The sequence below is a fragment of the Pochonia chlamydosporia genome, chromosome 4, assembly GCF_001653235.2.
Source record: "Pochonia chlamydosporia 170 chromosome 4, whole genome shotgun sequence".
Taxonomy (NCBI): Eukaryota; Fungi; Ascomycota; class Sordariomycetes; order Hypocreales; family Clavicipitaceae; genus Pochonia; species Pochonia chlamydosporia.
The window spans coordinates 4658709-4682249 of NC_035793.1; the positions used below are offsets into that span (position 1 = coordinate 4658709).

Sequence of the window (23541 nt, forward strand, 5' to 3'; positions counted from 1 at the left end):
CTGCAAGACCCCAAACAGAGAATAAATCTGCGTCTTAACCAGCCACAGACCCATTTTGCCAATCCATCTCAACGGGGATGTGCCTTTTGCATACCGTCATCTGTAGCACTCACAAATACAGCATTGGTAACATTATTATTCTCGTTCCCAGCTCCATGACTTCCATCAGAACCCCCATCTTGGCCCTCATCGTCGACTTTTCGTCCTGTTGGAGGCGTCTCCGAGAGATTCACATATTTCGTACCAACAGCCGGCACCCAATCCCCAGTCTTAGCCCTGAGACCAGGTCCCTGAGGATACAAAAACGCTGTCAATATCCGACCCGTCGAAGTTTGGCGAATCTGGCGCTTCATCGTGGCGATGTTGGTGCCGCCCATGATCCAAAATACAAGCGCCGCAACGGTAACGAGAAAGCACAACGCTGCAACCACATATGAAACTACTGCGAATGCAAGACGACACTTGACCCGCCGAACGATCTGCTTTACAGCAACTCGGACTGGACGACCTGTTTCGCTCGACTTTCTTGGTCCTAGCACTCCCTTGGTGCCCATTACAGCACTGGCGGACACATCAGTCCATATCAAATTCAGGATCTTGCTCGTGGCATTCTCTGTTCGCGAAAGTTGCTGCCACTTGGCGTACATGGCCATGTTCGTACGGCCCGAGTAGTCGATGATTGTGCCGCCGAGAAGAGCAATCGAGCTTGGGCCGATATTGTACGCGGTTCTTAACGCATCCACATAAAACTCGACTCCAGGGAGGTATTGAACGCTGGAAGCTAGACCACTTGCTGCTATACCAGCGAACGAAGACAGATAAAGCGATTCTTTGCGTACAGTTGACACATTTCGGTGTCCTTCATAGGACGGCGCTATCAGACCCCAAAGCGGCATTGCATCCGCAAGAGTCATGTTAGCATCTTCAATCCCCCAAAGTGGTTTGTCCTGCTCACTCTTGTAGACCTTGTTTCGAAGATTGACGACATTCAAGCTGCGTAAACCAAGAGTGCCGTTCGCCCGCAGGTCAACCGACTTGACTGTAGCTTTAACAGCGGTAGCACAGCTATAAAGAGGAATGGTCCAACTGCTCCCCTCGTCAAATGTAAATTGCTCACTTCCGTCCTGTCGTCTGGGCGCACCATATATCAGTCCGCAAACTACTGCAATGTTCGTAATGTTTCCGAGATCCTTCCCGCCAGCACCGCTGCAGAGTGTAGGCACCATGCTGAAGTTGCCGGAATTGATTTGAAATGGGTTCGGTGGTGGTTTATAGCTCGATGAATTAGTAAACAAACCAAAGTTTAAGAACCGATCCCACCGCGTGGACGTGGTGAGGGCGTCGAAGAAGTAGTCCGCATTTCGGGAGCTCAGCTGGAAAGACTTGCCAATCGCGGAGTTCATGTACGAAAAGGCGTCTGGGTTTGGATTGCTGACATTGAAGTAATGCATGGTGAGGGCATTTGTTGCCCAAGCGGCCATGTAAGCTCTTCCCCTGAGGTCTGGATTGAGTTGCATGTTGCTGCGGTCGTAATATGGAAGAGTCTTGTTCAAGTTGACAAACCCGCCGCGATCTGTCAGGACGAGACTCTCAATGGGCGTGCGCTCTCTGCTGGCCGGATTCTTTAAAATAGACCCAATGGTGAAATCCAAGGTCAGGTTCGTATTGACGCACTCGGTTTCAGGCTCAATGAACAACAAATCCTCTGTCCATTCCACCCCATGCTTGACTTCCTTTGGAAGAGTATGATGTCTGAAGCCGACGCCGCCGTTCTTAGTGTCGACCAACAGACCTTCCACAGGTTCCACCGCATCGTTCAACAACATGGTTTGGAGATGTCGAAACGATCCCACTAGAAATCTGGACCCGTTGTTGATTTGCCTCTCCTGCTCGGAGTGGTAGTTTCTCCATTCGATATCGAAGAGGTTTGAAACTGTGGTGCCGTTCCCGCTCGTACCACTTGAATAGAGGTCCACGAGGGACTGTGGTATGCTGGTGTTGTAGCCATATGGCAGATCGGATATGATCGAAGACCCCTTCTTGGACGTGATGACTACTGTGTTAGACCCAGGGCATGCAACAGGAGAAAAAGCGCCGCATTTGCGACTGAAGCCAAGAGGGCTTCTTTGCGGAGTTCCATAACCCATGGGCGATGTGTCTTTGACATATTCAAACTCCACGTCGACACTGCCTCCAGGGACTAGCTCTTCGTATAAACCAAAGGGTGTGACGACACTGGCAACAGAGATGAGGATGTACATCAATGTAACCAGCTGTGTCAGAAAAACAATGTCTTTTCGAACTCGACGTGTAGCTGTAGATTCTGCGCCCAAGATGGTAGGCCAATATGAGCTCTGTATAGCGCGGCCGGCCACTGACCTTTTCAGGGAAATCAGTACTCATCCAGCAATCATAGAGCATGAAATGTGTACCAAGTGATGGCTGTGTTTTCATCTCGCAAAACACCAGCGAGAACGAGACTGATTGCCAGCGGAATTATCAATCGGACTAACACATGGGTCAGCTATTGTGGCATCATGTTATACTCACAGAAGTTTTACCATACCAATGAACACCGCAATGGCGATAAGACCAGAAACATACCCGACTGTAAGTTCTGCCATGTTGTTACCGTCGACTCGAGTATCATTTAGTAATGATGGCCGATCCTGCAAGAGTCAACTTGGGAAGTGGTTTTCTCGACTCCGGGTCAACTAAGAAGGACTAAATGGCCGCACATTTGCTCGAGTAATAAAAGCCCAAAAGATGCTTTGAGTACTCCGTAATTTCGGGCAGAGTTACAGCAGCGGGCCGAGCTGAGCTGAGCTGAAATCGTAAAGGACTTTTGCCGTTGTTGTTTCGCCCATCCCACACGGAAACTGTGCGATTCTATCCATTCATTCAGCCACCCCCAAGCGATGCCAAGACGAGCCGACCCGCCTCTAAGGCACTTTGGGAATAAACAATGGTGGCGTTGTCAACCACAGGGTGAGAATGTCACATCCCAGGGTTCTCATCACAAAACCCTTGCTTGTGTCTCGTTTTCCCTTTCCATCTTTGCCCTTTGATTCGTTTTCCAGTCCTTCTATTTTTATAGAACAAAAAGAACGGCTAGAGAAGATCTGGTTGATTCTGCCCCCGCCTCCCTAACCCTTTTTGCTGGTATTTGTCTCAGCAAAAGACAACTAGACGAGCTCGGCTCTGTATTTGTGCATTGGACCCTCTCAGACGTTTCTCAGCCTTATTAGATAAGGTTGTTCTTGCCCCCTGCTAGCACCTCAGTTGTGGCTGATCATGCATATTCACGCTCCGTGTTCCGTATTCCGTATTCTAAAACTGCCGAACGCACAAAGGGTCCAGAGAGAGCAGTTGGACAAGTGTGAACCCTTTTTTATGTGCCTCTTCTCTGGGTTCAGAAGGTTTGAAACCATATCATTATCTTGCTGCCATATGCTCAACCTGCACAGAATTCTATCGCAATTGGATGTTCTTCGTTGCTCTAATTCCTCACCGTTTATCTCCAACGCTGACCAGTTTTACTATTCACCATGGTCCTCAGAATGTCGGTATACGCCATTGTGCTTAACATATTCCTATCCGGAAGTTTCGCAGAATTGATATCCTCTCCATCTACCACTCCAGCACCGGAACTTAAACACCGTGAACATGATTGTGTTGGAAAAGGTTCAGCCTGCGAGCCAAAAATGCAGCTTCACACTTTATGTTCGAGTATGGCGAAAGTGAACAGTGACCTGAATCAAGGGTGTCTCTGTGTCAATGGTTTTGTGCCCGCTTTGCAATTGTAAGAAATCTCACCGCCCTTCACAAATTTGTTCTACCTTACATGACGGGGCATTAACATGTTGGCATAGATGCGAGAATTGTAAACTCTCACAGAATGTCCCATTCTTTTACTCCGTGTCCATGGCTAGCCAGGATTGCTCAGATGCCGGTTACTCGATAGGAACGATGCCTACGCCTTTTCCAAGTTCGCTGGGAGCTCTCAAAACACCGACCAAGCTTCCGTCAACCTCGATCGTTTCTGTGTCGAAAACTACAACTTTAACTTCAACTTCAAGCAGAAATAGTAAAAGCACTGTGGCCTTAAGCATCCCGAATTATGTACCATCCCAGACTTTATACTCAGGTGACATGGGTGGCGATAGCGGTAGCGGTAGTGGTAGTGGTAGTGGTACATGCCGTCTGGCCATGAGTCGTCTAGCTTTGCTGATACCGTTTGTGACTATTGGGATCCTTTGCTAGAGCTTTTAGCTATAATCAGCTGTGAAGGCCTTGAGGGGGTGGCGATATCGGAAGTATGTTCTTATAGCATTTGTCACAATACAGTTCTTCTCTGTAGTAGACTCGATTAGTTAATATTCGTCTAGGGTCTCGATTTGCAAACTGGATATCCCTAGTAGGATGTCACTTACGGTGATCGAGCAGGCACGGTTGCGGACGAGTCCGGGGCATTTGCAAATGACAATTACTGTTTAGCATAGTTTAATGTCCAGCAATACTCAGTTACACTTCCATTTAGAACATTATATATTTGGAGGAAACCGGAACAAATAAACAAGCACCACGCCCAGTTAGGATGTCGTCTAACCGATATCAAAAACGACGAGTCCTATCTACAGAGTGAGTCTCGTTCAAGGAGCCCGCTTCATGACACCGCTAACGTTGACGACCTTACCCAACCCCCGAGCAGCGTTTAATCCACATGTACTTCTTGCCGCGGTGGTCTTCAGTTTGGTATTTCCGCCAAAATCGGAGACAGAGATCGCATTATCCTGAGTCTCACACAGCCCACAAGAAATCCCAAAGTTCTTCTGTGAACACGAAGAACCCTCGTGGAGCGAGTAACTCATAGAATATGTTGACGCAACCCAGATCACAAACCAACGTATCATTACCCTTGTGGCGAAGTCCCAAGTTGCAGGAAGACAACCAAAACCGCCGAGTATCTGTGCGACACATACCACAAGTAAGTAAATGACTCTCTCAACATCGTTGCGATGGCATTCATACCCTGCAGTCGCGACAAGTATCTCAAACGGCCTTGCCAAAGTCCCCCAATTCAAAACAGCCAGAAAGACCACCAAAAACACTGTAATGACTTTTAGTTTCTGGGTCGTCTCGCCAATAGTCGCAAGAATCCACAAAGGAGTTATCAACATGATCACTGCTGTGGCGAAAATTCCCACCGTCATGAGACTATCAACTGGCTCGTCATTTACCTGCGTGACAGTACGATATACTGGCTGAGACTGCTCTCCCTTCTGTCGGTTCGCGAATACTCGTGCCAGGGGAAGAAGGACCCTCTGCTCGAACACCTGACGTACAGATGACTTTCTACCTGCTGTCATGGAGAAAAGGTCCTTGTGATGAAGGAACTGTACCTCCTTTGATTCAATGGGGCTATTCATATTGGAAAGCCAGGTTTTCATATTATGAATGTTTAGTTCTGGTGCTCGAGGTGCAGATTTAAGCTGCAGATATCGGCAAAGCAAGCTGTCTTTACCATTGTCAATGCAAGGTTAGCCAAGTTACGTTAAGAATGCTTACCATATCGGCACATCACTGCATAGATTTTGTCTAGAATCTCTTTTCGCTTTGGCTGATCGCCTCGAAAGGTGCCATTGTCAATAGGGTCTTGTTCACGCTCGCTCCACAGGTTATCAAGCGCGTCCAACTCTTCTTCCAGCTCAGCGAGCTGATCTTGAAGCCTCAAAAGAACCCGGCAGTGCAATTTATCAAACCGCCGTAGTGCAAAGAAATCGTCAGATGAGGACACAAATTTGACAAACTCTTTGTAGCCGATGTATTTCCTGTGGTGTTCAGCGGGGTTCGTCAAGGGACTCAACCTTTTGTACACACCAAGGTTTCTTATCAAGATCCTCTTGAGTCAATTCCTGCATCTCCATATCGGTCTCGCACATTTTATTCAGTATCGTGCCTACTCGACTTAACGTAGGGCCTGTAGACTCCGTATTTCTGAAATGGCCTGTCAATCGTACAACGTCGGCTGGAATTGCGTGCCGCATTTCGCGATATCCTCAGCTGCTTATTTCCTCAAGGCCCAACTTGGGTGGCAACCATAAGCATAAGGCTTGGCTCGACAGCCTCACTTTTTTGAGACAGCGATGAGAGAGAAGACACAACGAACCAATGGTTGGCCGCGAGATGGTGCGCTTCATGGGCTGAGTTGGACGCAGGTGTAACGTCAGGCACCACATTGGCAGACAGGTTGTCGGGCATTTACAATCAAAAAACTGAAACAGTAAACGATCGGAAACCTGGGTTCTACTGAGGTTAGTTGCTTTGGGTTTTCCATGCACAACCTCACGGCTTAAACGGCAATCGGTTTTCTGTGAAGCAGTCTCATGCTTACCATGAAATTTACGCCATTTACGCTACATTGACTTATACCCCAACCTCCTCAAGTGAGCCATTTTCAACGATGCCCGAGGTAAGATACTGGGTGATTGTCTGCCTTTCTATCTTTTCCCCTTCGTAACAAGAAATAGAGAAAAACTACCAGGACCAGGACGAGTGGCAAGGCCGCCACCGATGGGACTCGAGAACAGAGAAGGTCGGTAGGGCATCATGAAGAGAGTTTTGGCGGATGGGCCACAGGTGAACAGGCAGCTGGCGGATCTGCGACAGGCAGGATGGCGACAAGCAGTCCATGGGCAGACCGACAATGGGAGAGCGGAGAAGGATGGGACGTAGGTAGGGATGTGGTGGTGGGAGTGACGACAATTCCGGCCCAGGACGTCGCCATTAACGAAGGGAGCTATATATTCGATGATGGCAGATATCAACTTTCAGGAGTGGTGACGGAACGACCAGACAATCCCCCGCCTGCAGATCCACGGCCTCGATCTGATCCATCCGGGGATTGGAGTGAACCAGCTACGGAGAGACGACCAGCCATGGAGCAACGACGAGCTATGGAGAGACGCTGAACTACATCTTGCCAATTCCTGCGAGACGGTTGTTGATGCGTTGAAACCGTATACGCATGACTGAGTTTGTAGCCTTGACATTGAGGTTGGGAGTTGTTCCAAGAGAAGGTGTTGCTGTTTGCGTCTTATGGATGTTACTGGCGGCAGGCTGACTTTAACTTCATTCAAGTTATCTATTATAGAGGTCTCAAATAGTTGTCACATTCACTCACACATTGAATTGAGACAGTCTGTAAGAGCAACAAGGCCATTCAATGTTGACTCTCACCTGTTGTAGACATTTTAAGCCGCACTCGCTTGTCTTCTCATGCCGGTTAGCAATGAATGTGAAACATCTTAAACATAAATAAGAACATGAAGCCCTTTTCCCACTGATGTAGATCCTTTGGAGTGCGCGGACTTGTAGACAGTTGAAAGTCTTTGAGTTGCCATCTAGCCAAACTGACCGGTAACCGAAAACCGGCACAGGCGCGCCTAGGAAATGACCCCACACCCTGAAGCAACTTGTCAAATACATAGAATCCAGGGAGATATTGAGGATTTGTGAATAAATGCTTGAGGAATTAAAGCGAAGTAACAAATGGCGACGGAACTGAGTCACTTCAATACCAGTCTTTCACACTGGCAGATTTAATATCCGACGGGTCAACCTATCTGCGGGGCAGTGATTGTCACATTCAAGTATTTCTACACTAGCATATCCTATTCTATAATAGTTAAGTGCGTGATGTACAGTCTATATCCTACTAACTTACACATATCGCCACAAACAAGGCGAAAACACCCGGTGCTGTGTCACGAGTCCAAACACCATAACGCAGTCCTCGACGCCGAATATCCGAGCCCTTTGAATGACAACTACCTGTGATGAAATAGCGCAACACGGGTGAAGGACATTTTTTTTCCATCCTGAATTTTACTATAAATATTGCGCTTCTCTCACCTCCTCGTTGACTCACCACGTACATACAACTCGGGACAAAAAGGCCCCACACTTCTCCGAACGCCGGCTCAAACTCGTCTTCCCGAAGTACCGCATTCCGCTCACTTCCAACCTCAAATATCCTCCTTAACCATCACAAACACACCATCTCACTCAATCCCTCTCACTCACCATTATACACAACACACAAACTACAGCTCACAGCTCACATCCAAGCTCAACACACCTCCTCTACCCCTCTACCCCGCCCCCGCACTCACCCTCACACAATGGCATCACAATCCACCAACGCAGCTCACCTCCTCCCATCCAGCTACAAAACCCAAATAACAGGCTGGCTCGCCGAAGACACCCCCTCCTTCGACTACGCCGGCTTCGTCGTCGGCGAGACCCCCCGCACGGCAACCCTCCTCGCCAAATCGCCCGGCATCCTCGCCGGCGCCCCCTTCTTCAGCGAAGTCTTCAGCCAGACCGGCTGCACCATCGAGTGGCACTACGCGGAGGGCACGCCCCTCGACCCAGCGTCCTCGCCGTCCGGCAAAATCAAGGTCGCTACCGTGACGGGTCCCGTGCGAAACATCCTCCTCGGTGAACGAGTTGCTCTTAATACGCTCGCGCGGTGCTCTGGCATCGCCACCGAGTCGCATCGGCTGGTTTCGCTAGTTCGCAAGGCTGGATATACGGGTATTCTGGCGGGTACGCGCAAGACCACACCGGGGTTTAGACTGGTTGAAAAGTATGGGATGTTGGTGGGCGGTGCGGACACGCACAGGATGGATCTGAGCACCATGATTATGCTCAAGGATAATCATGTCTGGAGTAGGGGGAGCATTACGGATGCGGTGAAGGCGGCGAAGGCAGTGGGTGGATTTAGCGTCAAGGTGGAGGTCGAGGTGCAGAGTGAGAAGGAGGCGGATGAGGCGATTGCTGCGGGTGCGGATGTCGTCATGTTGGATAACTTTACGGGGGATGGGGTCAAGATTGCGGCGAGGTCGTTGAAGGAGCGCTGGCAGGGCAAGAGTTTCCTGTTGGAGGTTTCGGGTGGGTTGAGGAGTGATAATGTCGAAGCCTATGTTTGCAATGGTAAGTTGGTCGAGATCAACTGTTCATGTTTTACCTTTTCTTTTGTTCTTGCTACCATGTTGTCAGTCATGCTAACTTTTCAGACGTCGACATCATCTCAACTAGTTCCATCCACCAGGGTGTACCGCACGTCGACTTTTCTCTCAAAATTGAACATTAATCGCTGGCACAAACATCGCTGGCACAAATAGACTGTAAATTATAACATCGTCTCTCTGTTACATTGGAAAATAGATGTATACATGTTTCGTAGCCTCAAGTCTTATGCATTCTGTCATTATGTCTTTACAATATCCTGCGTCTGAACACCACCAGCCTAGGCAACGTTTGCTCCTGCCGCCTTGGCATCAGCCCCGTTGTTCGATCCCTGGAGATGAGCAACCGGATCCTTCTGCACGGAACCGCATCCGTTACCATTGGTCACGCCGTTCTTGCCACAGCACGGCACAAGCACGCTTGCCTCGTTCTTCTTGGAAGGAACGTCCAGGGCCGGGTTGGCTTCGAAAAAGTCGGTGGGGCGGAGATGAATCTGATACATTTCCATCGGCCTGGTTCATGTTAGCTTTTGTAACATGCAACGACAAGATATTCAACTCACATCACCGGCCAATCCTCGACTCGAGGGTTGTGCGTAAAGCCATATACTGGCCAGACAACAGGAGAGCTCTTCTGGCCATGGTTATCGCTACTTCCATTAGTTCCATTAGAACCGTTCACCCCGTTTGGTTTACCCTCTTCTGTGAACCAATCTCCCCGGCGGACCATATCACCGACACCCCCTTCTTCGAATCGGCTTTGGTTAGTAAACTCTCCAGCAACCCAGAACTCTCCATCTCGGTAGCCAGTAACCCATGCATTGTGTTGAGCAAACTGTGCCCGCTGAGTATGGACACTCTCCTCGTCAGCCAGGATCATCTGAGTGGCGGGTGCAATAATCTTGTATGCTAGGTTCTTGCCTGAAATGGCGTTCTGCTTCTTCGGGTTCTCCATCTTCATAGTACGATTATGACGAGGCTCTGCGTCCACATACGTGGCCTTGTCGACAACCTGGCGCCTGACCTCGTACAAATTACCGTGGGGGTTCGTCTTGGGGTTCTTCTTGACACCATGGCTTTCTTCAACAACGACCTGGTTGTCACGGTACGAGTCAATGGCAGGGTCGATTCGCGCGGCAAAGATGTGTTGATGGTTCTGGGCGAGAATACCCGGAGACACCACGTTACCATACTTGCTGGTCTTGCCCTCGTCAATGGCCACAACACTGACCATGCCAGTGGCTCGAGTCTCAAGAGTGATGCCTCCCGCGAGGTCTAGTTTATATTGAAACAGGTATTCATAATTTGCCAATGTGCAAAGTTGCTGGACGACAAATTCTCGTGATCGAGCAACAATGGCATTGTTGGTCCGGAAATTGGTGTGTTTCCAGAGAATACCATTATCTTGTTCATGGAGGCAAACAACCGACTTGGCAGGAGTGGGAGATCCATCAGGTGCACTCAGCAGACCGTCGACATAATGAATAGCGCCAAGGCAGTCGCATCCCAGGGTCAGGTTATTAGCCATGCGACCAATGCCGCCATCGCCAAAGTCAAAAGCCTGCTTCCGGTGGAAAGGTGGTCGGGGGTCGCCGTAAGGAACAGTGAGCTCGGAGAAGCTGAGACGATAGAAGACGGGGCGATTCTCGTAGCACACATCGTGCAGGACGGCGCCTTCACGTGGAGTGAAGCCAAGGCGGAATCGCCACTTCTGCCACTCAATGAGTCCGTCCTCCTGGACGGAGAATGAGGCGCCCTCGGGTTGTACGACATTAAGGGGTTTCAAGTCGGTGCGCACGGGTTGGTCAAGCAGTTCAGGAACCCACTCTGCGGATTTGGCATTCTCAAACAGCTTTTTGGGTTTATCACCGCGAGGGGCAGGCTCCAGGCCATCTTCAGATCCACCAGTGGCCAGTCGATCTACTCGAATAATCTTCTTGGTAACCCAGTCCATGACAGGAATGATAGGGATGGGATAGCCATAGTGGTTTGTGTCCGGGTGATTTTTCCGAGCATCACGGGCAAACACCAGGCCCTGCATGATTCGAGGGTCATCCTCATTGTCTGACGGGCCGTATGGCCATGGGTCAATCGTGATTTCGAAGCCCTCAGGCAGTTCAAACTCGGACATGGCATCCTTGAATAGGTCTGACGCCAAGCAATGATCGAAGAACTGAGTAAACTCATCACTACATCGCCGTTAGGAGTCATGTTGGCTCACAACGCAGAAATGACTTACGTGGTAAAGTATGGATGCCTGTTTGCAGCAGCAGTGTCACTGCTAACTACCTTTCCAGCATCAAGATCTACCACCGCCCTCACGGCCTCATGCTTTTCTGCCTTGATAAGATCATACTCGACATGGGCCTGTCTGGCAGGGCGAGGTGTATCAGCTGTCAGGGTACCAGCATGTTCGGCCTCCAGATAAGGGATGAGGGTCTCCTTGCTTGGTTCCTCAAGGTTGATCTGTCGAAAGTAGACGGACTGAGAGCCACCGTACAGCTTGACGATGATGTCTCGTGCCTTTGTGAACTCGTCGACAGAGAGTTGGGTGAGAGGATGAGGGGCAGTTGCCATTGTGGAGATGTTGGAGTTGACAGTCATGCAGCTTTGGGACTTGGATATTTGCCGGTTTCCGTTTTTACACTTTCGGGGCAGGTAAGATCGATATCCTCGGGACTTGTTCAATGTTGAAAACGAGTCGAGAGTTCAATAAGGAAGGTGCGAGGGAAGCAAGCATTTATGTAGCAGTCAAGTCAAGACGGAAGGAAGGAAATGCTAAAGCCGGCTCAGGGTCCAGAGTGTTAAACGGGTGGGGACTTGAAGACCATCTGGAAGGAGCCGATGGACAATAAAAAGATGGAGCCGGTAACAAAAAGACGGTTTTAGTCGGCCGGCATCGCGGTTTCGATTCCACATCAGCCGCCCAGGGACCATTTTGCCGATTATCATTCTGGGCATTGGACGCAGTCTAATTGTACATGCCGAGAATCGAATCAGAAACTTGGAGCGCGGGCTTTACCCAAATTGGGCATTGCCTGACCACGACGTGCAGAAAGCTGAACTGGTCCGCTCAGTGTTTACAGCAGGATACTTCGGTGTTTACAGCATGATACTGGTATGGGATGTGCCGGTCATGGTCAAAGAGAATGCTGGTGTTGACATGGCGAAATCATTTATCATTTCATCTGGACCAGCTCCATGATAACGAACATGATATACGATTGTTCATCCAACTCCATATCAGCAAACCGAGTTCTCCGTGCTTGGGTCAAAAGCGAGTAATATCAAACCAAGCTCTCAAAATATTACCCAAAACAACGAGGCAAACGCCACAACCAGTTTTGGCACTCTTCACGATGCCCTGAATCCTAGTTGACGTCTTGACGTTTTGCTACCCCGCACTAAACGAATGTCCAAAGTGGGTGTCCGAGCATCCGCTTGCCGCGGGGACCGACTTTAAATGTCCGGCGCCGGAACCACAACGCCGCCACCGTGATTGCAGAGATCAATATCATATTGTTAGGTGCTGATAGTGCTGTCTCGTAATCAGTGCTGCGCGGCTGGCGCTTAGATGTCTCTGTTATCTATCCGAGCCTGCGATGTTGTACGTGTCAAGCATCCGGATAAATGGATGTGGTCTCTACGCCCTTTCCTCCGCCTTCTCGCACACGCACACGCCAACTTGGAATCCATGTAACCAATCAGTCCGACATATTGAAGCAGCACTTGTTCTTCAAAATACACATCCGAGCATTCTTGAGAATATTCAACGGCTGGCCTTTGTGCATTTACTATAACCCCCCAATGTTGCCAATCGTGCCCAAGTTCGTTCCAAAATCCACAGTATCTTGGCCAAATCGAACTGGCCATGGGCCCAGCCGCCCTTCCGTGGCCACTCAGCCAATTGTGCGTGTCTCAATTATGTCGATATATGGCCAGTGGGTGAGCCGGAGGGTTTCACCTGACTAATACCACCTTTTAATTCCAGAATCAGCTGTCCAAAGAATTCGGTCGTAAAAATAAGCAAGGCAGGTAAACCCTGTGGCTATCCCTGTTGAAGCGGGCATGTGATTTTCATTTGCCAATATCGCAACTTGCATTCCAATGACACCAGTCTCAAGATATGACAGTTGCGCAACCGGTGCCACTTGTTGGGCTCGCGTGGGCTACTTCGGAGCAAGCGCGAGTATCGACAGAGAGCACTTTGAACTTTGAAGTCAGAAGCACAATGCCTATTCCTGTAATTGACCGCGGGCCAACATGGTCTCACCAGGTTGGACAATCACTGTCTCGTCTGTCCAACTCGGGGGTTACATCGTGGTCGCCAAAGCCAGGAACACAAAGTGTTGCCGGGCGTCGACATCTGAGTCTGAGACTGGCTGTCAGTGGCGATTGTTGTCCGTGCTGTTTGCAACATTCATGCACAAAGCCGGCACCTCGACCTACATTAAATGATTGTTGTTGATCCAGAAGCGTTGGGGAAGGTGAAAATGTATCAGATTCCCTCTTTAGACCAAATGCATCGCAGTGTTGCTGTTAACCCATCAGCAAGAGTGGGATATGAGCGGCATTGAACGGCAGCTTCGTTGACGAGGACGCAGAATGACGATATTCCTATGCCTACGATTAAAGCCACTTTGCAGCATTGTACGTGGCTTTCCAGCATAATGTGAGATGCAAAAGAGCCAAACATACGTGGACTCTTCGCGGATGGGTGTTTGCCCATGTCATGCAATATTACGGTTCGTCAGTTCGCAACATGGCACAGGGGGAATGAGCCAAGGCATGAGCTATGGCAGAAGCCACACCTTGATTCAGGCCCCAGAATGTCACATTGTTCATTCATGTCCATGTGTATTCCGCTAATGCAACATGGGATTGAACCACGATGCATTACGGAGTATGTATGCAGGCAGAAAGTTGGAGAATTTTGGCACATCTTGCGAGAAAACGGCCAAATGCAGCCATCACCAACAGAGCGGCAAGCCAACAATGGAGCCGATTGATCGCCAATGATCTTATCCTTGAACAATGCTTCAGCAAAAGGAATTCCGCAAAACGGCAGGTCTTGGCGTTCGTCTTACGTTCGAGCCACGAGTGTTTTCTGCCAAGAATGCTGTGACACCTGTAGGAAAAGTAGTTGCGTCAACTCTGTTGGGGTTTGTTTGAGGTGGTTGCATACCAGAAATAGCATCACCCCGAACCTCGCACTCCATGCGGACATGGTTGGGGACTTGGGGTAGCCAGGATCTTGAGGCTGGACAGCCACGGAGACTCAAATGGTGCTTCACCTCCTGGAACCAGGTGAGGATCATCAGCAGTAGAATCACGGATAAACCCGCCTGGCTTGGCGTCGCATTATGATGATGGGACGGTGAAGCGCCATCCCGCAAGTCATCCAGCAAACACAGGTGTGATGTCGAATGTAACAGACGAAAGCGCCCAATCAAACAGGCCTCAATTTCTGACCGGGACACATTGAATAGGTTCAATGGTGAGGAAAGCAACGGACTCAGTCAAGGCTCGAGCCCTGCCACAGACACGACCAGCTCCGCTCTAATGATATCTCTCGGTACTCTGATACATGAGACTTCGCCAAGAGCATGATTCGTGATGGACGGGCATGGCGTCTCTCTCAAGCTGGTGGCTGATTGGCCGTGAGTAACGACGTTCGGCTCTTCTCACGATACGTCTGGTTGGAAAACCTTGAGGTGGTTGGGCTGTATGAGCCGCAGGTACAGGGCAAAATACGGGCTGGTACGGAGTGCCGTAACCTCAATGTTGCCTTCTGGAGTTCGACGACCACTAGTTGTTCCCAAAACATTGAATTGTTACCTGGGGTCGGGAGGTTGCCCTTGCTGCAGGTTCAATGTTCGGGTAAATTCATCAATGTTCTGATTCTCCCTCGTGGGGCTTGACCCAACCCGTGTGGATTGAGCCCGCTCGGTGCATTGTGCAATTTCTTGAAGATTGTGGGGTGCCATCAATTGGTGTCAGAAGAGAGGAGGGAATTCTTGAGACACGACATCAGATTTATTGTCGCCTGACCCCACCGTCGCTACTCGCACCAGCATGCAACACAGCAGAGGCTCAAGATGGCAGCGAGGTTTCTGCTCGAATTCGAACAATGTCAATTCAATCGCTTGAACATTGAAGTGCAAACTCACCATGTTGGGGCTGTTCTTGCCGAAACCCGTTTTCCCAAGACAGCTGCCAAGTAAGCGAAATGTTGATGGAGTTTCAAGGAAGGAGACACCCTAGAAAGCTCCTCCGAAACATGCGAGAGCCACTGCAGGTCCCGCTCCTTCCATACCCAGTTTGTTTTAGCCTCAAAAATTGGCAAGAGCCTCACGTCATAGCACCTGTCTTCAGCTTGTCCAACAGACCGGTCCATCTTGGGGCCCCTTTATTGGCTGCAGAGCAGCTGGATTGCCCCTGCATGGTGCCCTTGAGTGCAAATCAATGCCCCCCCATAGCCTCCACCTTTCCGCCCGTGTCCCTCGACCAGGTCTCTCACTGGCCATTCACTGGCATGAACATGGCAACCATGCAGGGTCCGTTTCGAAAGAACTCAGTCAAGTCCTTCTCATCCGTCAGATTGAGATTGTCTCTCTGTCCTCGATGAGGCGATCGTCAACAAATGCCCTCAATTCAGTCAAAGCCATCATCCATCCATCTCCTCCCCCCTAATTGATCCACGCACATACTTTCGTCCTCGGTAGCATTGACAATATTTGTCCTGGAGTTTCTTGTATTCCCCTTTTATTCTGTGTATTACCTGGCACGGTCCACCACCCTCGTTTTGACCTGCACAAACTCTTTCCTTTTCCTTTTTATTCCCCAGATCCCGTCCAGTCCCTAGATCTGGCGTGATCTCGCTGTTGTCGTCACCGAGCCGTCACCAAAGTGCCAGTGTTACTACTGAGTTACGGAGTCGAGATCCGGAACAGTAGTGCCAGATTGTCGTCCACCTTGTCACACCTTTCCGAACGCCACCATCCACGTCAACCACATCGACAATTCGATCCCACGGTCTTGCTGCACCAGCGGCATTGCGATTGCACTCACACCAACTAGCCGTCGTTTGCTTGTCTGTTAGACCCCAGTTTCCGGCATTCCGGCACCAGCATCGGTCTCGAGAAAGACCAGACGTGCGCGTCCTCCTGCACATTGCGGCATACGTTACTCTGTTTCGCATATCTACCATTGAGCTGCGTGACATTCTGTCTTCTGAGACTGTCAAACCAACCCGACCCTTCATCTCGGATACGGCTTGACAAACTCGCCTTCCATACAGAGGGGATCACACCGCATTTTCGACAGTCATTTTCAATTTCAAATTGACAATTTACTCTGCTCTTCCGCCAAGCACCATCACAGCCTTGAGTCCCATGGTAGACTGACTGGCGTCATCCACGCAATCCACTTGGCAAAAGTCAAGGCTCCACCAGTCACTATATTGGGAAGACACATGCCAACGTGTGCTTCTGAGCCTCAAGAGTGACGAACTTTTTTTGTGTCTCCTTCACCCAGGCGCATAAACACTTTCCTTTCTTCACCCCACCTTCAGAGCGCATTCTGAACCCAACGGCTGTGTCAATGCGCCTCGTATCCTGAAATTTTCCTTGTCCGTGTTTTCTTTTTAAGCGGCGAGAAGCTATTGGGGTACACCTACGCATTGTTGGCTTGTCAGGTTTTGGTTGGTCGTCATCCGCGAAACCACCAAATGAAAGTATCCCCTTTTCTGCCAGCCATCAGGGAAAACTCCTTTTCAATCATCACCCCAGAACCTGAACAGGCGACAACAGCATCAGTTTGCTGAGCAGCCAAAATGCTTAATTCGCGCCGCGCAATCGCTGCGGCCGTCCTCATACTCATTATATTCTTCCTCACGGTGCGGTCACACACTTCTTCCACCCATGCCAGCACGAATGCCGCCAGCGCCCAAGAATCTACACCCGACAACAATGCGCCTCTCGATACGAAACGAGCCGTTGCCCAGAAGCCCATTGTCGACATGACACACATGTCCACCTTCGACAAGCTTGCGTATGCGTATCCCTACGATATCGAGGCCAAATTCCCCAATTACATTTGGCAAACATGGAAGAAGACCCCAGCCGATCGTGATTTCGAGTTTCGCGAGCAAGAAGCTTCATGGACTCTTCAGCATCCAACATTCGTACATGAAGTCATAACTGATGACGTTGCTGTGAGCATGCTTCGTTTGTTCTACGCTGCTGTCCCAGAGGTGCTCGAGACCTATGACGCATTGCCTCTACCCGTTCTCAAAGCCGACTTCTTTCGCTACCTAATCCTATTTGCACGCGGAGGGATCTATTCCGACATTGATACATTCGCCATTAAGAGCGCCCTAGAATGGGTTCCTGCACACATTCCGCGCCAGACCATTGGTTTGGTCATTGGCATTGAAGCCGACCCTGATCGCCCCGATTGGGCAGATTGGTATAGCCGCCGTATTCAATTCTGCCAATGGACCATTCAGAGCAAACCGGGCCACCCAGTGCTACGCGAAATCATAACCAGAATTACCAATTCCACTCTTAAGCTGAAGCTGGAAGGCAAGCTCTCCAGCTTCCAGGGAAAGAACGTGGTCGATTTGACAGGTCCTGCTGTGTGGACTGACACTATTATGGACTACTTGAACGATCAGCGATATTTCGATATGACCAAGAGCCAGGGAAAGATTGACTGGCACAACTTTACTGGCATGGAAATGAGCAAACGTGTTGGCGACGTCATTGTGCTACCTATCACGAGCTTTTCACCCGGTGTCGAGCAGATGGGCTCCAAGGATTACGACGACCCTATGGCTTTTGTCAAGCACGACTTTGAAGGTATGTACTCCACGACGGTCCAAGGTATATCGTTAAATCTTATATCATCTAATTATCACCAGGTACTTGGAAGCCCGAAAGCGAAAGGCATATTGGTGAACAAAAAGAGGAACAACAGCAAGGGGGTCAATAACAGACTGTTTAACTGTCCCCTTGGACTCCCCAAGCCAGCAGCACGCAGGCTCGTCAAACGCCGAACTTGCTTTTGCCTACCGATGCACCGCCATCTTCATGTGTAGAGCATTGAGCAGGCATGTCGATCTGAGCCCTCGCAAAGCGTAACCTGAACTTCTCAATCATGTATATTCACGTTATTTATACCCCTGGACGCGACAGATGTCAACATGGCGGAACTGGGTCCCGCCGATAGACGTTATTCTATTTTTGTTTTTTTATTTTTATTTTTATTTTGGGTCTCTTCTTTTGGGGTTTTCGTGTCTAAAGAAAAGGCCATATTCACGTATGGAGTTTCTGTTTCCAAAGCATTATATGGACCATTGCATCTCTTGGTTTTTGAGGAAAACAAGACATACAAGAATCTCGGACGGCGCTCACGGCTTTTTGTTATTCTTACTTTAAGAAGCTTTATTTGGGAATTTTTGTTGTTGGCACAGCGTCTTTCATTTGCATGGATTTGGGATTGCTGGGAGTCTTGACCGGAGGGAAGGGGTTACTTGCACATAGACTAGATGAATGCATGGACTCAATGAGTCGATTGGTTTTTCAAATCGCGGGACTTGGTGATCTCGGGGCTTCTCTACTTCTCTCCGTACGACCACAATGGATTCGAGCAACGTTTGAGGAATTGGCATCTTCAAGTCGCAGATTGTGAGTTGTGTTCCAATCCCTAATTCTCATCACTACGCACATTATCCGTATTGAATTCATTGCAGCTCGATACAAAGAATACACAGTCACCATGGGTTTCGATTGGTGGGCATTGGCCGTCGCCAATTCTGCAGTGCTACGTTCAGCTCGTTCAGCTTGCAAAGGCCTCCAGTTCCCCCTCCACTGCTGGGGTCCTGATCAGCCCTGCCGACTGTGCTATGTTTCAGCTGTGACTCCTGGAGTTGGGAATTGCGATCGATGAGAATTTCCATTCAGCTTACCATGTACACTGCTAGAAAGGGCAGTTTCGGGGCAAGGACGCAGGCACGCAACAGGCATGTATCACTCCGAACTATACTGCGACTATGGCAGCACTGCGATCTCCGTTTCCTTGACGAAACCTCCAGCAGATAGTGTGGCGCCTTCAACTGTGTGGCGGTGTGCATACATACATACAGGGCTAGAAATCCCGTGGACAGCCTTGCGCAGGTTGTAACGCCTCCCCAGCTGAAGTCGAACCCCAACGTCACAAGGTTTGAATCTTCTCACCTACACTAATCATTCCTTCGCAGTCGATGTTGCGCATAAAGACCACTCGATCATTCTGCTGAGATGGATCAACTAGCAGAGGGCGATGATGTTGTAATCCCTGCTGCCAAGCGACAGAAGACGACCCATCTTCACTTGAGAGGTCCCAGAGATGAATCGCGAGACAACCCACCGAGACTATCAGCCAGTGACTACACCGTTGCTTGGATTTGCGCTCTACATATAGAACTGGCCGCAGGGCGGATGATGCTAGATGAGGAACATGAACCCATACCTCATCCCCCCAACGACAGTAATACGTACGTGCTTGGACGCATCTGGCAGCACAATGTCGTCATTGCGTGCCTGCCGGCGCATCAATATGGGACAAACAACTCGGCAAGTGTCATCTCAAATATAAATCGGACATTCCCTTCCATTCGCTCGTGCTTGCTTGTGGGAATCGGTGGAGGCGTCCCGAGTAGAGCTGATGTACGTTTGGGCGACGTTGTTGTAGGGACGAGAGTGATGCAGTATGATTTCGGAAAGGTGATCAGCGATGGCTCGCTACAGAAGACAGCAATCCCTAGGATGCCACCTTCGTCACTTGGGACAGTAGTGTCTGCCCTCCGGTCGAAGCATGAGCTTGGACATGGCCAAGTAGCCTCGATTTTGCAGGAAAGATTGGCCATGCATGCTGATTATAGACGGCCAATCTCACCAGACCGCCTCTTTTACGCGACGTACATTCACGAACTTGCTATGATCGACTGCGACAACTGTGACCACTCCAAACTTGTAACACGTCGGCAGCGTACAACTGAAGATGCGGTAATTCATTATGGAGGGATCGCATCAGGGAACCAAGTCATGAAGTCCGCCATCACTCGTGATAGAATTTCTCGGGAGTTGGATGTCATATGTTTCGAAATGGAGGCTGCTGGAATCATGGATGTGCTGCCTTGTCTCACAATCAGGGGCATTTGCGATTACTCGGACTCTCATAAGAGCAAAGAATGGCAGAGATATGCTGCCGCCGCCGCGGCAGCATACGGAAGGGAATTCCTCGAGATCCTCCCGGTAACGGATATTGATACAAGTCGTGCCAATGTGCCTATTATCCGTAAGCTCAGCCAATACCTTTAATCACGACCTGCAATTAGTTGCTCCCTACTTACAGCAATTTTCAGCCCAGAGGACGTCCCAAGAGCGTCGCCGACGTTTGCTAGAAGCGCTTAAGTTTGATCAGATGGATTCTCGAAGGCTAAATATCCACAAAAATCACCTCGAAACATGTCAATGGTTTCTCGACCACCCCAGTTACAAATCCTGGCTTGACCAAGAACAGCTTGTAGGCCACCATGGCTTTCTATGGATTCGCGGCAAACCAGGAGCTGGCAAGTCAACAATGATGAAGTTTGCATATTTGAATACGAAACAAAACACTGGATTCGGGGGGAAGACATTGACGGCGTCGTTTTTCTTCAATGCTCGAGGCGAAGGTCTCGCAAAATCTGTCACTGGGATGTATCGGTCGTTGCTGTACCAACTGCTCGTGGGATTCACTGACTTGCAGTCGGTGTTGGAAGATCCAGAGCTGCCAGCGCCTAGCCAACATGGCTACCCATTGAGCGTTTTGAAAGAGCTTTTCCACAATGCAGTTTCTGGGCTCGGCCAACGCTCTTTTACCTGCTTCGTCGACGCTCTGGATGAGAGTGACGAGCAACAGATCATAGACATGGTTCAGTACTTTGAAGATCTGGCACAACATGCGACTGAGCAACATATTCAACTACGAGTCTGCTTTTCGAGCCGCCATTATCCTTACATCGACGTCGACTTGGGGCTACGTCTGACATTGGAGGAGCAGCCAGGTCATATGGAAGATATGGCGAATTATGTCAAAAGTCGTCTACGAGTAAAAGACTCTGAGCTATTTGAGGAGTTAGAACCGCAAATTCTTGAAAAGTCCGCCGGCGTATTTCTATGGGTTGTCCTAGTTGTGGACATTCTTAACAAAGAGATTCGAGGCGGCCGGCCGACTCTCAAAAAGAGCTTCGCGGAAATACCCAGCGACTTGAGCGAGCTATTCAAAAGTATACTAAAGCGTGACAGTGAAAACATGGAGGATATGCAGCTCTCTCTATTATGGCTCCTTCTTGCCCAACGGCCGTTGGAGCCTAAAGAGTATTATCACGCTCTTTGGTCTGGTTTAGCCTTGAAGGGCCTGGCCGATGCCGGAGTTCCCGACGTCGTTTCCCTACACGCAAATGAACGCATTGACAGATACGTCACCAGTTCCTCCAAAGGTCTCGCCGAGGTCACAAAATCAACGCCCCCAATTGTGCAGTTTATTCACGAGTCTGTCCGAGATTTCCTCATTAAAGATAATGGCCTTCAAGAACTGTGGCCCCATCTAGGCTACCACTGGCAGAGTCTGGGCCACGAGAGACTCAAACTGTGTTGCAACTACTACCTGGAACAGGACATTAAATTTCCATCTACCAGAAGACGCGGGGGCAAAGGATTGATGAAAAATTTTGCATTTCTGCAGTATGCAACTCTGGAGATTTGGCACCATGCGGAAGCGGCCGCCGATACGGTTCCTCAAGATAAATTTCTGTCTTGCTTCTCCGTCACCAAATGGATAAAGCTATTCAACTGGTTTCAATACTTCAATGTCCGAAAGTATAGCCCAAATGCAAACCTGTTCTACATCCTTGCGGAACGGGGGTTGCCAAAGCTTATCCACACAAGAATGAAAGAGGACCCGAGTGTTCATGTCGCTGGGGAGCGATATAAGTACCCAATCTTTGCCGCGCTGGCCAACAGTAACGGAGAGGCCGCTGCTGCTCTTCTAAACGCACCGTCAAGGTTCAGCGGCGGAGAAGATATCACAGAAGGATTGAAACATAGGAAAGATCTTGACGGCTATGAACAGCGGACACCACTGACGTGGGCTGTGCTGAAAGATAGAACGAGTCTTGTCAAGTTACTTCTGCGAGCCGGGGTGGCCGTCGATGAGAAGGATGAGATGCAGGAAACAGCACTTCAACTGGCCTCGATCAGTGGAAATGAGGCTGTCCTCATGCTTCTAATCGAAGCAGGGGCGGACGTTAACATGCCCGACAGTAAGAAAACAACATCACTTATACACGCCATAGTGGAGCGTAATGCGACAGGAGCGAGGCTCCTTATCGAAAACGGCGCAAGAGTTAATGAAAGCGACGACATCGGAACAGTGCCTCTCTTCAGTGCAATAGAAAGCGGGCAGACGACCATAGTCAGCTGCCTCATCAAACATGGCGCAGATATTCATACTACCCACGTTTATGGAAAGACACCGCTCACATGTGCTATACGCCACAACCACATTGATATAGTCGAGCTTCTTATCAACGCAGGCGAAAGTGTTAATCGTGCCGACGGCGCGGAACGAAAACCACTCATCTGCGCATTAGACCACGCCGATGAGGCCATGGCCAGGTTTCTAATCACAAGCGGCGCAGATGTAAACGTCAAAGATTCTCGCGGATCGTCAGCACTGCTTCGGGCTGTTCAGCGCGGCTATTACTCATTAGCTATGTTTCTTGTCGAGCGAGGCGCGGATGTGAATTCCGATGATGATGTGGGATACACGCCGCTAAAATGGGCGGTGATTCGGGGCAGCGAGGAAATTACCTCTCGTCTTATCAACAGTGGCGCAGATGTAAATCACCGAACGAGTAGGGGTGAATATACAGCATTGCAAAGGGCCGTGGAGCGTGGCGACGAGGCAATCACAAGGCTGCTACTCGAAAATGGCGCCGATACGAATATCAGGACGAATACTCAGACGTTTCCGCTGCACCGGGCGTTGTTGCTCGGCCATCTAGGTGTAGCCAATCTTCTCATTGACCATGGCGCGGATGTGAATGCCAGAGATGGTAATGGGAATTCTCCCTTGGACTGGGCGTTGTTGTCAAAGGATCGGTCAATTGCTGAGCGAATGGTGGAGAAGGGTGCAGGGAGTAAGTTTCCCCAAGCACTCGGCTAATTCAGTTTTGGTGGCCGGTTGTGAGAGTCAAGATGTTTGTGGCAGGTCAATTGTTCACGCTGGAGTCGGGCTGAACTGTGTTTGGGTTTTGGAGGGTATGAAGGGCAGCAAGTCTTGTCGAAGAAGACAATTGAACAAGGTTGGATGAGTATACTCTTGGATAGGAGACTGCAGAGCGGCGGTGAACTCCGAGGCGGACAAGACGGAGTCAATATGAATCAAGCAGAGATGTAGGATTTACTATGGTCGAGGTGGA

General features: G+C 49.7%; 7 protein-coding genes across 7 annotated transcripts; 5 read left to right on the plus strand and 2 right to left on the minus strand.

Annotated features, from left to right (window-relative positions):
* Positions 1-68: 68 nt before the first annotated feature.
* VFPPC_16830 (hypothetical protein) lies at positions 69-2624 on the minus strand (the record flags this gene model as incomplete). The annotated part of the gene is made up of 3 exons (XM_018294583.2): positions 69-2379; positions 2433-2508; positions 2567-2624. The coding sequence occupies 3 exons, from the start codon at positions 2622-2624 to the stop codon at positions 69-71; spliced, it is 2445 nt and encodes an 814-aa protein (XP_018138003.2).
* A 3711-nt stretch (positions 2625-6335) lies between these two features.
* Positions 6336-6971, plus strand: VFPPC_10120 (hypothetical protein; the record flags this gene model as incomplete). Its single annotated transcript, XM_022428690.1, has 2 exons — positions 6336-6350; positions 6531-6971. 2 exons carry the CDS (start codon positions 6336-6338, stop codon positions 6969-6971), a joined length of 456 nt encoding a protein of 151 aa, XP_022284059.1.
* A 1212-nt stretch (positions 6972-8183) lies between these two features.
* VFPPC_14721 (nicotinate-nucleotide pyrophosphorylase) lies at positions 8184-9157 on the plus strand (the record flags this gene model as incomplete). The annotated part of the gene is made up of 2 exons (XM_018292489.1): positions 8184-8997; positions 9081-9157. The coding sequence occupies 2 exons, from the start codon at positions 8184-8186 to the stop codon at positions 9155-9157; spliced, it is 891 nt and encodes a 296-aa protein (XP_018138001.1).
* A 156-nt stretch (positions 9158-9313) lies between these two features.
* Positions 9314-11609, minus strand: VFPPC_10119 (copper amine oxidase 1; the record flags this gene model as incomplete). The annotated part of the gene is made up of 3 exons (XM_018288549.1): positions 9314-9545; positions 9596-11221; positions 11272-11609. The coding sequence occupies 3 exons, from the start codon at positions 11607-11609 to the stop codon at positions 9314-9316; spliced, it is 2196 nt and encodes a 731-aa protein (XP_018138000.1).
* A 1053-nt stretch (positions 11610-12662) lies between these two features.
* On the plus strand, positions 12663-13004 carry VFPPC_16829 (hypothetical protein; the record flags this gene model as incomplete). The annotated part of the gene is made up of 1 exon (XM_018294582.1): positions 12663-13004. The coding sequence occupies one exon, from the start codon at positions 12663-12665 to the stop codon at positions 13002-13004; it is 342 nt and encodes a 113-aa protein (XP_018137999.1).
* Positions 13005-16866: 3862 nt separating this feature from the next.
* On the plus strand, positions 16867-18026 carry VFPPC_10118 (initiation-specific alpha-1,6-mannosyltransferase; the record flags this gene model as incomplete). Its single annotated transcript, XM_018288548.1, has 2 exons — positions 16867-17893; positions 17956-18026. 2 exons carry the CDS (start codon positions 16867-16869, stop codon positions 18024-18026), a joined length of 1098 nt encoding a protein of 365 aa, XP_018137998.1.
* A 1307-nt stretch (positions 18027-19333) lies between these two features.
* VFPPC_10117 (ankyrin repeats (3 copies) domain-containing protein) lies at positions 19334-23285 on the plus strand (the record flags this gene model as incomplete). The annotated part of the gene is made up of 2 exons (XM_018288547.1): positions 19334-20372; positions 20440-23285. 2 exons carry the CDS (start codon positions 19334-19336, stop codon positions 23283-23285), a joined length of 3885 nt encoding a protein of 1294 aa, XP_018137997.1.
* Positions 23286-23541: the final 256 nt, after the last annotated feature.